Source organism: Podarcis melisellensis, assembly GCF_964234715.1.
Source record: "Podarcis melisellensis genome assembly, chromosome: 8".
Lineage (NCBI taxonomy): Eukaryota > Metazoa > Chordata > Lepidosauria > Squamata > Lacertidae > Podarcis > Podarcis melisellensis.
In genome coordinates this window covers 3,740,655-3,752,059 of record NC_138540.1, presented here as the reverse complement: position 1 = coordinate 3,752,059, position 11,405 = coordinate 3,740,655, and the positions used below count along the sequence as shown (strand labels likewise).

The window sequence follows — 11,405 nt, the reverse complement described above, 5'->3', positions numbered from 1 at the left end:
TGGTGGCACCATGGTTGTAGAATTTCCTCTCCAGCGACATCCAAAAGGCCCACTGCACTGATGGGTTTGAAGATTACTTTACATTGTTACTAGAAGATTGTGCTTTTTGTGGCTCTTGGAATTTGCTGGAGGGTTGTTACCATTTTAGTATATTGCTTTTGCTTTTTATTGCTAGGCCTTTCTGTAGATTTCCAATGCAGATTTTATGTACTGTTGTGTTCCCTTGCTTTTTCTACCACAAAATGGCTATCTATATTTAAATAGGCAGGCTGGTACCCTATGAGCCTTGGCTCCTTAGGCATGGGATTGGTTGTTTGGTTGCAATACGACTTCTTAACGCGTCTCTTTCACTCTCTCTCTCCAGCTGCTTCTCCAGTGTTGGGCGCATTGGTGGGATGCAGGTGGTTTCCTTAGCGCCCGCTTGCCTCCGCAAGGGGAAGGGGGTGGCACTGCATGAGCTCATGCATGTCGTGGGCTTCTGGCATGAGCACTCCAGAGCAGACCGGGACAAGTACATCAGCATCTCCTGGGATGAAATCCTGACTGGTAATGGGTGCTTCGGCTTTTCTAGCTGGCTCTGTGCAGTGGCACAGTGTGGCACCAGGTGTATTTTTTTGAGGGGGCACGACCAAGCACCCCCACAACAGGCTGCCCCATTGGACCCTGGCTCCAGTGCATGAGGGAGGGAATACCCCCTGCCTGAAACCTGGAGAGCTGCTGCCAGGCTGTGCCAATCCAGGGTGTGCTCAATGACCAAATGCAGCTCTCTGGCCTCTCTGCTGAGCTGCCAGGACTAGGGGTGGGGTGGGGGAACTTAAACCCAATTTGCTTTTAATGCCAAATCTATCAAATTCATTTGGGACTCTCCCCCCCCCCCCCGTAGTGGGACCAGGGACTCTGAATGTTTGTTATCCACTGCTGCTGAGACCCTCCTGCTTGTAGACCTAATCCCCTTCTTGGATTCACAGGCTTTGAAGTAAACTTCATGAAGTCTTGGAATACCAACATGCTGGTGGATTATGACTACTCCTCTGTAATGCACTATGCCAGGTAAGCAAGCCACAAGAAGGCTCCTAGGTATTTTAAAGAAAATGTTGGGGACATGTGAAGCACCCTGAGCTGCCTCTCTTTGGCAGTGGAGTGGGGCCAGGACAGGTATGTCCACATTGCCAAAGGGGTGCTGCATGTTCTGGGTGACTGTCTGCAAAAGCAGGGGCATTTCTAGTAAGGGCAGAATTTTCCAACCTGTTTGGAGCCTGCCATTCATACTCCTTGTTCTTACATGCATATTGTTTGGTAGCCATGGGACATGTCTGAGTCACTGTGTCTGAAGAACGTGACCTACACTGGCTATCTGAAGGGACGGCTGGTGATAGGGACCCTTGTGGTGGGACCATGACTTGGGAGCAAGAGTGCATTGTTTGCATGAAGAATCCTGGCTATGGGTGATTTCCAGTCTGGAGGCAGTGTTTCTGAATACCAGTCACTGGCTGCCACCGACGGGATGTGCTCTTGGACGCCAGCAGGCTCTTCTTAGCTTCTTACATTCCAGTTCAAAGGGTTGAGTAGCAGGTAAGGCCCTTCTGTACCTGAGACTCTGGGCTGCTGCTGCCGGTCAGAGTGGGTGGTACTAAGCTTGATGGAGCTAGATATAAAGCACCTTCTTATGCTAAGCAGAACCACGATCGTCCACCTGTGTATGTACAAGAGTGGCTCACACTGGCTTTATCTTGTTCTTTGCCTCCACTAGGAATGCCTTCAGCATGTCTGGCTCACCCACCATGACACCTCTCTCCAGTTCCCTGACCTTTCTTGGACAAAGGTGGAACCTGAGCAATTCAGATGTTGCCAGAGTCAACAAGCTTTATAAATGTTTTCAGGCTGCAGCACAGCCAGGTAAGAGAATGAAGACACATAGAATTATAGAATCATAGAGTTGGAAGAGACCACAAGGGCCATCGAGTCCAACCCCTGCCAAGCAGGAAAAAGCTTAGTTTCAACAAAGCTTAGTTTCCCAAATCCTATATTTTGAACGCATATGCGTGCGTGCAATTGAGTTTTCCATATGTTGGCCAATTGCTTTGATTTAGTAGTAAAATGTGGGCTTTCCCAGGGAAGGCACTGGGACAAAAATAAAAAAAAACCCAGACACAGAGCTTTAAAGGAAGTCTGGATGAACCCTCAGTTTCTTGGTTTCTCTACCCTACACAGGTAAGGTTGTTCCTCACCTTAAATATCAAGGGAGTCGCAGGTTGGCTCTTGTGTGTCCCCAGCTGATGCTCCAAAAGTGCCTGGCATGATAAACATGATTGTGTTCATGTACACATCTCTTCTGATGCACACAACTTAACAATGGGTGAAGCAGTGCTGTGCTAAATTTCTTATGCCTTTTAAAAAGCCATTCTCCCTCTGTTAATAAGAGAAGGAACTGCATTTGCAGGTTATCAAAAGGGAGAATAGTTTGGTGAAATTCTCATGGGCGGGGTGCAGGGGTTGTGTTGCACTTGCCTTCTGAGTTTAGTCAAAGGGTATTGTGGAAGCGTCCTTTCTTTCATTCTCCAAATCTGCTCACCAGAGATCTGTACTCTGCAGCCTTCCTGGGTGCCTGTGAGATAATGCCTCCCATGTAGCTTTTCCAGATCAGGAGGTTTGAGTAGGCAGGAAGGCTGCAGACTGCTGAGGAAAGGTTTATAGGAAGAAAATAATGATGATAATAATAATAATTAATAATAATAATTTATTATTTATACCCCGCCCATCTGGCTGGGTTTCCCCAGCCACTCTGGGCGGCTTCCAAAAGAATATTAAAATACTGTGATACATCAAACATTAAATGCTTCCCTAAACAGGGGGAAAACATTATCCAGAACAATTTCCTGCCAAAATTCTATAGTGGCCTGAGAATGAGGGAGAATAATTGAGGGTTGTATCCAACTAAGTTTCACTGAAATTAATGGAGCTGAGTTAGTCATGTCTATGCTGTGTACATGCTATACCTTGAAAGCATTTTCTTTCCCTCAAATTATTCTGGGCACTGTAGTTTAAGGGTTGCTGGGAATTGTAAACTCTACTGTGCGGAGAATTCTTTGAGGGAAAGAATGTGCTTTGAGTATAAGTTGCATACGCAACCAATGACTTCAGTTGGTCTGCTTTGACTAATGTTGGCTACAACACAGAAGCATCTTTCAAAGGGGAAGAAAACTTTCAAGAAATTGGGAAGATTTTCACACAGGACATGTGACATGACACAGGAACATGTGGCTGGGAACATGTATGACGAATGACAGAAGTTCTAATTGCTTTGTTTTCAGAGGCATCTACCAAGGGAGTCATCAAAGAGAATGTAATGGACTTCATGCCAAGTGAGCCCAAGCCCCATACAACGCAAAACAAACCCAGATTATCTACTGCCTGGAATCTCAGTTCTATAGCGTCTTCCAGTGAAATGCCACATCCTGCCAGAGAGCCTCTGGGGACCATCACACCATCAAGCAAGGTTGCTGGTGAAAACATTAGTACCACAGAAGCCCAGACAAGGGAGGTTTGGTCACCTGGGACAAAGAAGCAGATGCAAAGGACAACGTCTCAACACACCCCTGGTAAAGCAGAAGGGAGTAAAAAATCTCTAGTGGTTACAGAAGAGATGCTGCATCAAACCGTATCTGGAGAAATGGCAGTGAGTGCTGATGCCCAGAAGACTTCTGAGCCGCAAACTCTGCAAAATCCCATCAGTAGTACAAGGGAGCTGAGAAGCCAGACTCCAAGCTATGAGGAGGTCTACATACCAAGTGACCAAAGCCCCACAGAAGTAACGACAAGTAGGGCTCCGGAGGTGGAGCTTTCGCTTTCCTTTCTGACCAAAAGCCCAGACGCCTTTCCAATGAAAACGGTCCAGGGATCTGCCACAAGACTTGGTAAGAAAGCTCTGGACTGGACACCTTCTGGAACAAGAGCCATGCATATAGAGCATAGAACAAAACTGCCTACTGCTATGGCGAGAGGAGAACTGTCTACTGCTATGGAGATTGGAAGCTCACCATTAACGAGAAGCAGTGAGGCCGAGGATAGACATGGTTCCCCAAGCCCAGCTGAGGACCGCCCTTTCTCTGCAATGGAAAACCAGACTGGGAAACAGCTGGCTGAGCTATTTCTTCAGACCATAAGCATATTTAGAAATGAAACAGGTAGCACTGCTTCTACAACCCCCGTAGTCCGGGCTGAAGCAGGGTCTTCATACACAACAGCCTCTCCAAGAGCCTCTAGGAACTTGATCACAGCCTCCGGTGTGGTGGGACTGGAAGAAACCAAACACAGTGAAGTAGAAAGCCTGGGAAGCTTTGGCACAATTGAGAGCCAGAGTGAGATTATGAAAAAGGAAATGGAAAGCTTCCACACCAAGGAAGGGAGCAGGCCAACCGAAGTGCTATCTTCTAGCGGCAAAGAACAGTATACAACACATAGATTGGAACCTGGCATGTTTGCTACCCAGGGGCTTCCCTCTCTTGGAAGTTCAGAGGCTCAGGAAAGCCACCTTAGTCAGGCAACTGCTGGAGCCCCATCCCCTTGGGCTTCTGTCATAGGCCCTCTTGCCGTTTCCAAGCTAAATGTAGCAACTTACTCAAAGAGCAACCAGACCCAAGTGGAACAGTTTGATCGGTCAGCTGCTCAGCTGGCCAGGAAGGGCTACAGAAAAGAGACACTTACAACACACATACCACCAGGGCCTCTCTTAGTGCAAGTTACTGAACCTGAGCTGGAGGCTGAGGAGCAGACCCTTGTCCATGCAGAACTGCCAAGCCAAACTCCCACTTTACAGGATTGGGCTTCACTGGCAATGGAAAGCAACCAGGCTATACATCCTACAGAGGGAACATTTCCTCTTCCTCTGTCCCACACCCCTAGACCCACTGAAACAAGACACAAAACTTCATGGTTGCAACAACCAAGCAACACCAAAGTCTATGGCCCTAGTGCCCACGTTCCAGGATGGGGGCCCTTTGCAGATCTACACGGGGAAGAATTTGAACACACTTTAGAAACAGCGTCCATTACAACAATGTGGCCAGCTACAGCACAAAAATTCAGGGTGAGCCATGAAAAAGAAGTTAGAACTGGACACTCCGAAGAAGCCAAGACTCATTGGAAAGCCTCTTTGTTTTCCCCTAAGCCATTTGGAGACCAGATGCCCACCCAACCTAAATACCGGGTGGCAGGTACTCCATGGCAGCGTTCTTCTACCCCCTCAGTAACAACTGGCCTCCGTGGTGTGGTGCAGATCAGGAATCCTAATGGGCCAGGAGCAGCAGCACCCCAAGGACCATGCAACGGGGAATTGGCAGGCTCTTCACCTGGAACGGAATATGGACTAACATCCACACGCGTGTTGCCCAAATTGGAAACTACAAGCCAAGAGCATTCAGGATCAGAAAAGAGAGATCATAGCCCTACCTCCAAAGGGGACTCTCTGCCAGTGAGAAGAACAAGTCCTCCTCCTAAAGACCACACTTCATCAGCAATGGTGAGTCAACTGATGCAGACAAGGACCCCAAAGAGGACTGTGGCAAGTGATGAAGGATCTGTTACTGCTGGCTCTTTCAATTTATCCACCATCTTGCTTTCCAGCAAACCAGCTTTAAAGGGACTCCAAATGTCTTCTCCTTTGAGGAGAACAGAACCCGTGATGAAGACTGAGAGCCCACCTACACAATTCTTGGAAACAAAACCTTCCTCTAAGCTTAAAGATACCCTTGCAGAAGAGGAAATGACTGAACCATCAAATGCCACAGAAGACATGTCCCTCCATGTGATGAACTTGGCAACAACTCCAACTTGGAAAGCCACAGCTGGCAGAAATGGGGCACAATCTCCCTCATTAGATATGGAACCAACAGGATTGCCCCAAGTTGCTGCTGAAGGAACGTCTCTGCTTCTGACTACTGGCTCGCTAAAGTCTCCCAAACACATAAACTTAAGAGGACAGCCTACCAGTAGCCAGCCCAGGAAAGAAACCATGACATCTATGGCAAAGATTCTTGCAGTGGACATGGTGTCAACATCATCAGCATCCAGTACCGGTCCTCTAGACACATGGGGAAACCAGGCGACCTTATGGACAGGTGCAAAAGAGGCTACAAGGAGATCTTCCCAGAAAAGTGGAGAAACTGCTCCAGAGATCTATGCCAGCACACTAGCTTCAGAATCACACAAGACAGCTACAATTGGAGTTTCCACCCTGGGATCCCGTGAGGAGCATGCTGTAGCAACTAAAATCACACAATTCCAGCCTGAACATGGAACCCGAAGACCAGAGGTGGGGTATGAACACAGTAGGTTTCCTTTAAGCAAGGGGACTCTTGTAGGAATGGAAAATGGAGAGCTGCAGGCTCCCTCTACAAAATTTCCCAGGCACTCCTCCAAGAGCCAAACTGTAGTGAATCTGGAGGAAATGTCTGGAAACCATACAGAGAAAATGAAGTCCAAGGAAAATGGGGTGCCCCCTATAGACAACCCTAACTTCTCCCACCGTGTTGGCAAGAGGTCTTTAGCAGAGATAATGGCAACTCCAGCATCTCTGAGTGTTTCTCTGCCAGAGGAAATTGATCATGAATTTAGAGGCCACATGGATGAAGCTTCCCCAGTCCAAAATGTGGCAGACATAACGGAGGCAGCAGAACCATTGCCATTTGGAATGTCCAGGTTGTCCACTCTTCTCCAAGGGCTGTCTTCTGCTCTGAAAAAGGCAGGAAATAACCAAGTGGGGCCCCCAGGAACTGTGAAAGCTCCACAGCCTCTGACCACTTTTTGTCCCTTTGAGAAGAACTTGTGTGGCTGGGAGCAAAGCAAGGAGGATGACCTGGACTGGGTGCTTGAAGAGGGGCAGGAGCAGCTCATTAGGACTGGGGGAGGTGGAAGCCCCCCTGGAATGCCTTGCACAACCTCAGGTGGTAAGTGACTCCTGTGCTCTCATGCAGCTCCTGCTCCACTTTGGGGTGTGCTGCAGGGTCTTCTGAGTGGTGGGAGTTCAGGACAGACAAAAAGAATTGCTTAAGGCTGTAGCAAGATCGTGGTAGTGACCACCAGTTTGGGCAGCTTTAAATCCACGGAGGATAAGACCATTACTGACCACCAGCCATAGAAGGGCTATACATTACCTGCACTCTCAGTAAGTCTCTGGGTCCCAATTGCTAGGAGAACTCAAGTGGGAGAGTGCTTTTCACACAAGTGGGACTGAGTGCTGGACTATATGCACCTTTTGGTCAGATCCAGCAGGACTCTTGCATCAGGAGAACTGGCTGGTGGAGTTTCCATATCTTTCACTTGAGCTCTCTTGATGATGGCCAAACTCTGACCCTCTGCAAGGACTATGACAAACACAGTGGGGGTTTCCCCCTGCACCTGCCTCTGCTATCCTCTCTGGAGGGTCAGGAGAGCCCCAGAACAGAATGTGGAGGGAGGGTAGGAGAGGTTAATAATAATAATAATTGTTGTTGTTTATACCCCACCCTTCCCTGCCCAAACCGGGCTCAGAGTGGCTAACATCAAATATATAACTCATTAACATAAAAACAGGCAATCAGTTAAAATACATCCTAAAATCAGATCAGGATCAGAATAAAATCCAATCAGATGGCAACCCCCAGAATAGGGTTGAGGACCTTAAATGCCTACCAGGCCCAACTGTTTGTGCTGAACTTATATGGGCCTGTGAGAAACATTCTATATGGCAAGTAGAAATCTGCTGATGAAGCAACTGGAAGTGTGTGGTGTTGAGTTCCTCCTTCTGCTGTGAGAAGCAGTTGCTTCATTTTGCTTCGTGGCAGTGACCTCTGCTTTTGGGAACATTTTAATGATTGACGTCTCATTCTTCCTCCCATCCCATTTACAGGTTGTCTTGGGTGGGGTGGGGGGTGTAGGGGGCTTCCCAACATCAGCTCCAGGTTGTTAGTCTTATGTGAAGGGTCATGATGTCCAAATTATACCTGTGTCATCTCTTCACCAGGTGGCTACCTTTCCCTGATGCCTTTGGCCCACAATTCCAGTCAAAAGGCTGTTCTGGTCAGCCCAGTTGTGCAGGGCATCAGGTGCCTCAAATTCTGGTACAGCCCAGGGGACCTTCTCATGAGTAAGTGGCTTCTGTATAAAAGGGAGAGTGTGTGGATGAGACTGGCAGTAGGTGGCTGGCTTGTCTGTGCAACAGTTCTGGACTGCCAGCTGAGACCCTAATTCTCAATTTCCCAAAACTGGGTGACGCAAAGTTTTCTAAGGCCCTAGTGCTGATGAGGGATTTTATGTTTGGAATAAATGAAACACAAGCACCTTAGTCTGTAGGTAACCTCTTGTTGGCATCTATCTGTCTCAACAAACAACGGAGTGTGCCTCAGGGAGAAAGTAAAACTGCTGCGTTATCAGCACCAAAGTGACCTCCCTGAGGCACAATCCTAGGCGGTGTGTATGGAGGTCCTGGGTGGGCTACCCAGACAACAGGTCCTCACTGATGTGGTCCAAAGAAAAGCAGAGAAGTACGTTTGGCACCAGCTTTGCTGCAGGAGGTGCTGGAAGGAAGCATACAGCCATTCAACCATCTTAGGGACTCCACTCCAGATTTGTGTAGGGTTTACTCCTGAGCCTTTTCTTCTTCCAAAGATGTCCCACAAGGCAGCGGAAGTTTAGTATCAGAGTTGTGATTCTCTTAGATGGGCTGTAGGTAGGCCACCTACAGCAAAAGATAAAGGTATATTTTGCGTATTTGCCTTCAACCTCACCTTAGTTCCTGTGGTTGAGGGGATCCTGTCTGGAAGCCTGAGTTAGAGCCATAACACAATGGGTTGTTGCCTTCATAACAACCATCTTTTTAGAAAACAACATTGCTCCCTGTATCTTTAAGTGAGGTGCCTACATAGGAAGCTGCCTTATGGGGAGTGAGATCATTGGTTGTTCTTTCTTAAAACTGTATATAGTGGTACATTCGTTCCCAAATGGCTTGGCTCCAAAACAAATCAGCTCCCAAACGCTGCAAACCCGGAAGTGTTCAAGTTTGTGAACGTTTTTCAGAAACCAAACATATGATGCCCCTTTTGCAGCTTCTGATTGAGTGCAGGAAGCCACTGCAGCCAATCAGAAGCTGCACCTTGGTTTTTGAACATTTTCAGAAGTTGAACGGACTACCAGAACAGATTAAGTTTGAGAACTAAGGTACCACTGCATAAAGACTGGCAGTCACTCTCCAGGGTTTCTGAAGGGGAACATTCCCAGACCTACGTGGAGGTGCCATAGGGGGGCAAACCTGGGGTCTTTTGCATAATTATCCACTCTCAGTGGTACCTCGGGTTACAGATGTTTCAAGTTAGACTCCGCTAACTCAGAAATAGTACCTCAGGTTAAGAACTTTGCTTCAGGATGAGAACAGAAACCGCACGGCGGCAGGCCCCATTAGCTAAAGTGGTACCTCAGGTTAAGAACAGTTTCAGTTTAAGAACGGACCTCCAGAACCAATTAAGTTCTTAACCTGAGGTACCACAGTACTCTCCTACCTTCCCTGCCCCCCGTGAGTGAGTGCAGTTTCCCATTTGACACTCCTGTTACATTCCCCACTCCTAGTGTGCATTTTATCCAAACCTGGAAAAGACATTTATAGCTTAGTGTTGAGCATTTGTGCCAAATCTCTCTGTGTTGAACTTTTAAAAATGCTATTTGGTGGCGGTTTATCATTCAGCATGACGCCTGTTTCTGAGTGGCCTTCTCTTTGCAGGTGAAATCAACGTCTACATAAAGCTCCGGAATTCCTCTGAATGGCACAAAATGTGGTCTCTGAGGGGGAATCAAGGCACTGGCTGGCATCTGGCGGCTGTAGCCATTTCCAAGACTCGTGAGCTACAGGTAAGTATTTATGGTCTGCCTTGAAGACACGACTGGTTGGAATAGCTTAAGAAGACCCTTTATGGAAAGTGCATCTCTGGTAATGGCAGAGTCGATGTGAGCTGACAGTATGGTGGTCGCTAAGAAGACAAAAAGGTCCCAGAGTCCATAAACTCTAGACTTCAGCTGGTTAAGAAAAGTGGTAAATATGTACTGGGATACAAACTAACTCTGAAAATGATCTGGCAGGGCAGCCAGCTCTGTCCAGCTGTCCAGCTCTAAGGAAATCAGAGACTGAGTACTAGGCTAAGTTGGTGAAAACTGGTGTGCCCCACTGTAACAATAATGATTTGGGTACAACTTGTGGAAAGTTAAAGGTAAAAGTAAAGAATGCTTTAGCTGAGATTCCTGCTTTGCAGGGGTTTGGGCTAGATTACACTTGGGTCCCTTCCAACGCTAAGATTCTATCATTCTACTGGACAGTTAAGTCCAGTCAAACTTGACCATGGAGTGTAGTGCTCAACTCTACTTTCAGGCCGGTGTTTGTCTGCAGACAGCTTTCTGGGTCATGTGGCCAGCATGACTAAACTGCTTCTGGTGCAACAGAACACCGCGATGAGTACCAGAGCACATGGAAACACTGTTAACCTTCCCGCCACAGCAGTTCCTATTTACTTGCTCTGGTATGCTTTTAAACTACTAGGTTGGCAGGAGTTGGGACAGAGCAATGGGAGCTCACTCCATCGCGTGGACTCAAACTGCCAACCTTCTAATTGGCAAGCCCAAGAGGCTTTGTGGTTTAGACCACAGCGCCCTTGTGGAAAGTACTACAGAGTGTATACACTCACCATCATTGACCCAGGTGATTCTGACATCATTAGAAGCACGCCAGAGCAAACCAGTGAGAAGCAGACATTGCTGAACTTTTGTGTAATAATACTGGCTACAAATAAAATAAGACCCTTTACCAAATCCTCAAAGCTCTTCTACATATGCCCAGCAGGTAAAACAGTTGGGGAAATGAGTAGATTTGAAAGGCAATCCCTCTGGGAACATCTCCTGCTGAAGCTGCCTTGTGTTGCATGGGAACTGTACAAGACCTTCTGCAACAGAGCACTTTCCGGTGGCATCACATTCCTGGAGTGCTGTTAGCCCTGAATGAGATGAGAGGCTGCTACTGATAGCGATGGCAACTTTCCTCCAAAGACAAAAAGCAGGGTGTTGTTTTTTTGGGGGGGTGTATTTTCTGCTGTTGTGTCAGGACTGTAGTCAGGGCAAGGTCTCAAACCCTGGGGGTGAGAGATGCTGCTGCAGAACTTTACGCTTAAGATGCTCTTTGGCTCTTAATTCTAGGACTTTGAAAAGGTGCAGGCAGTTGAGCTTCAGGCGGCTGAATGAAACTACAGACTCTGCTCTCTCTGCAGGTGGTGCTGGAAGCTGTCACCGGCCTCAGAGGAAGGCATAGTGCTGGGATTGATGATCTGCTTCTCTGCAGGAAGCCGTGTGGCCAATGTTACAGCAATATGACACGTTCCTTGTGCAACAAGTGA

The 11,405-nt window shown here is 47.6% G+C and overlaps 1 protein-coding gene across 1 annotated transcript; it reads left to right on the top strand.

The window, feature by feature from the left end:
• Positions 1-3,445: 3,445 nt before the first annotated feature.
• Positions 3,446-11,405, top strand: LOC309374906 (uncharacterized protein; the record flags this gene model as incomplete). The annotated part of the gene is made up of 4 exons (XM_081920125.1): positions 3,446-6,944; positions 8,000-8,122; positions 9,749-9,876; positions 11,280-11,405. The coding sequence occupies 4 exons, from the start codon at positions 3,446-3,448 to the stop codon at positions 11,403-11,405; spliced, it is 3,876 nt and encodes a 1,291-aa protein (XP_081776251.1).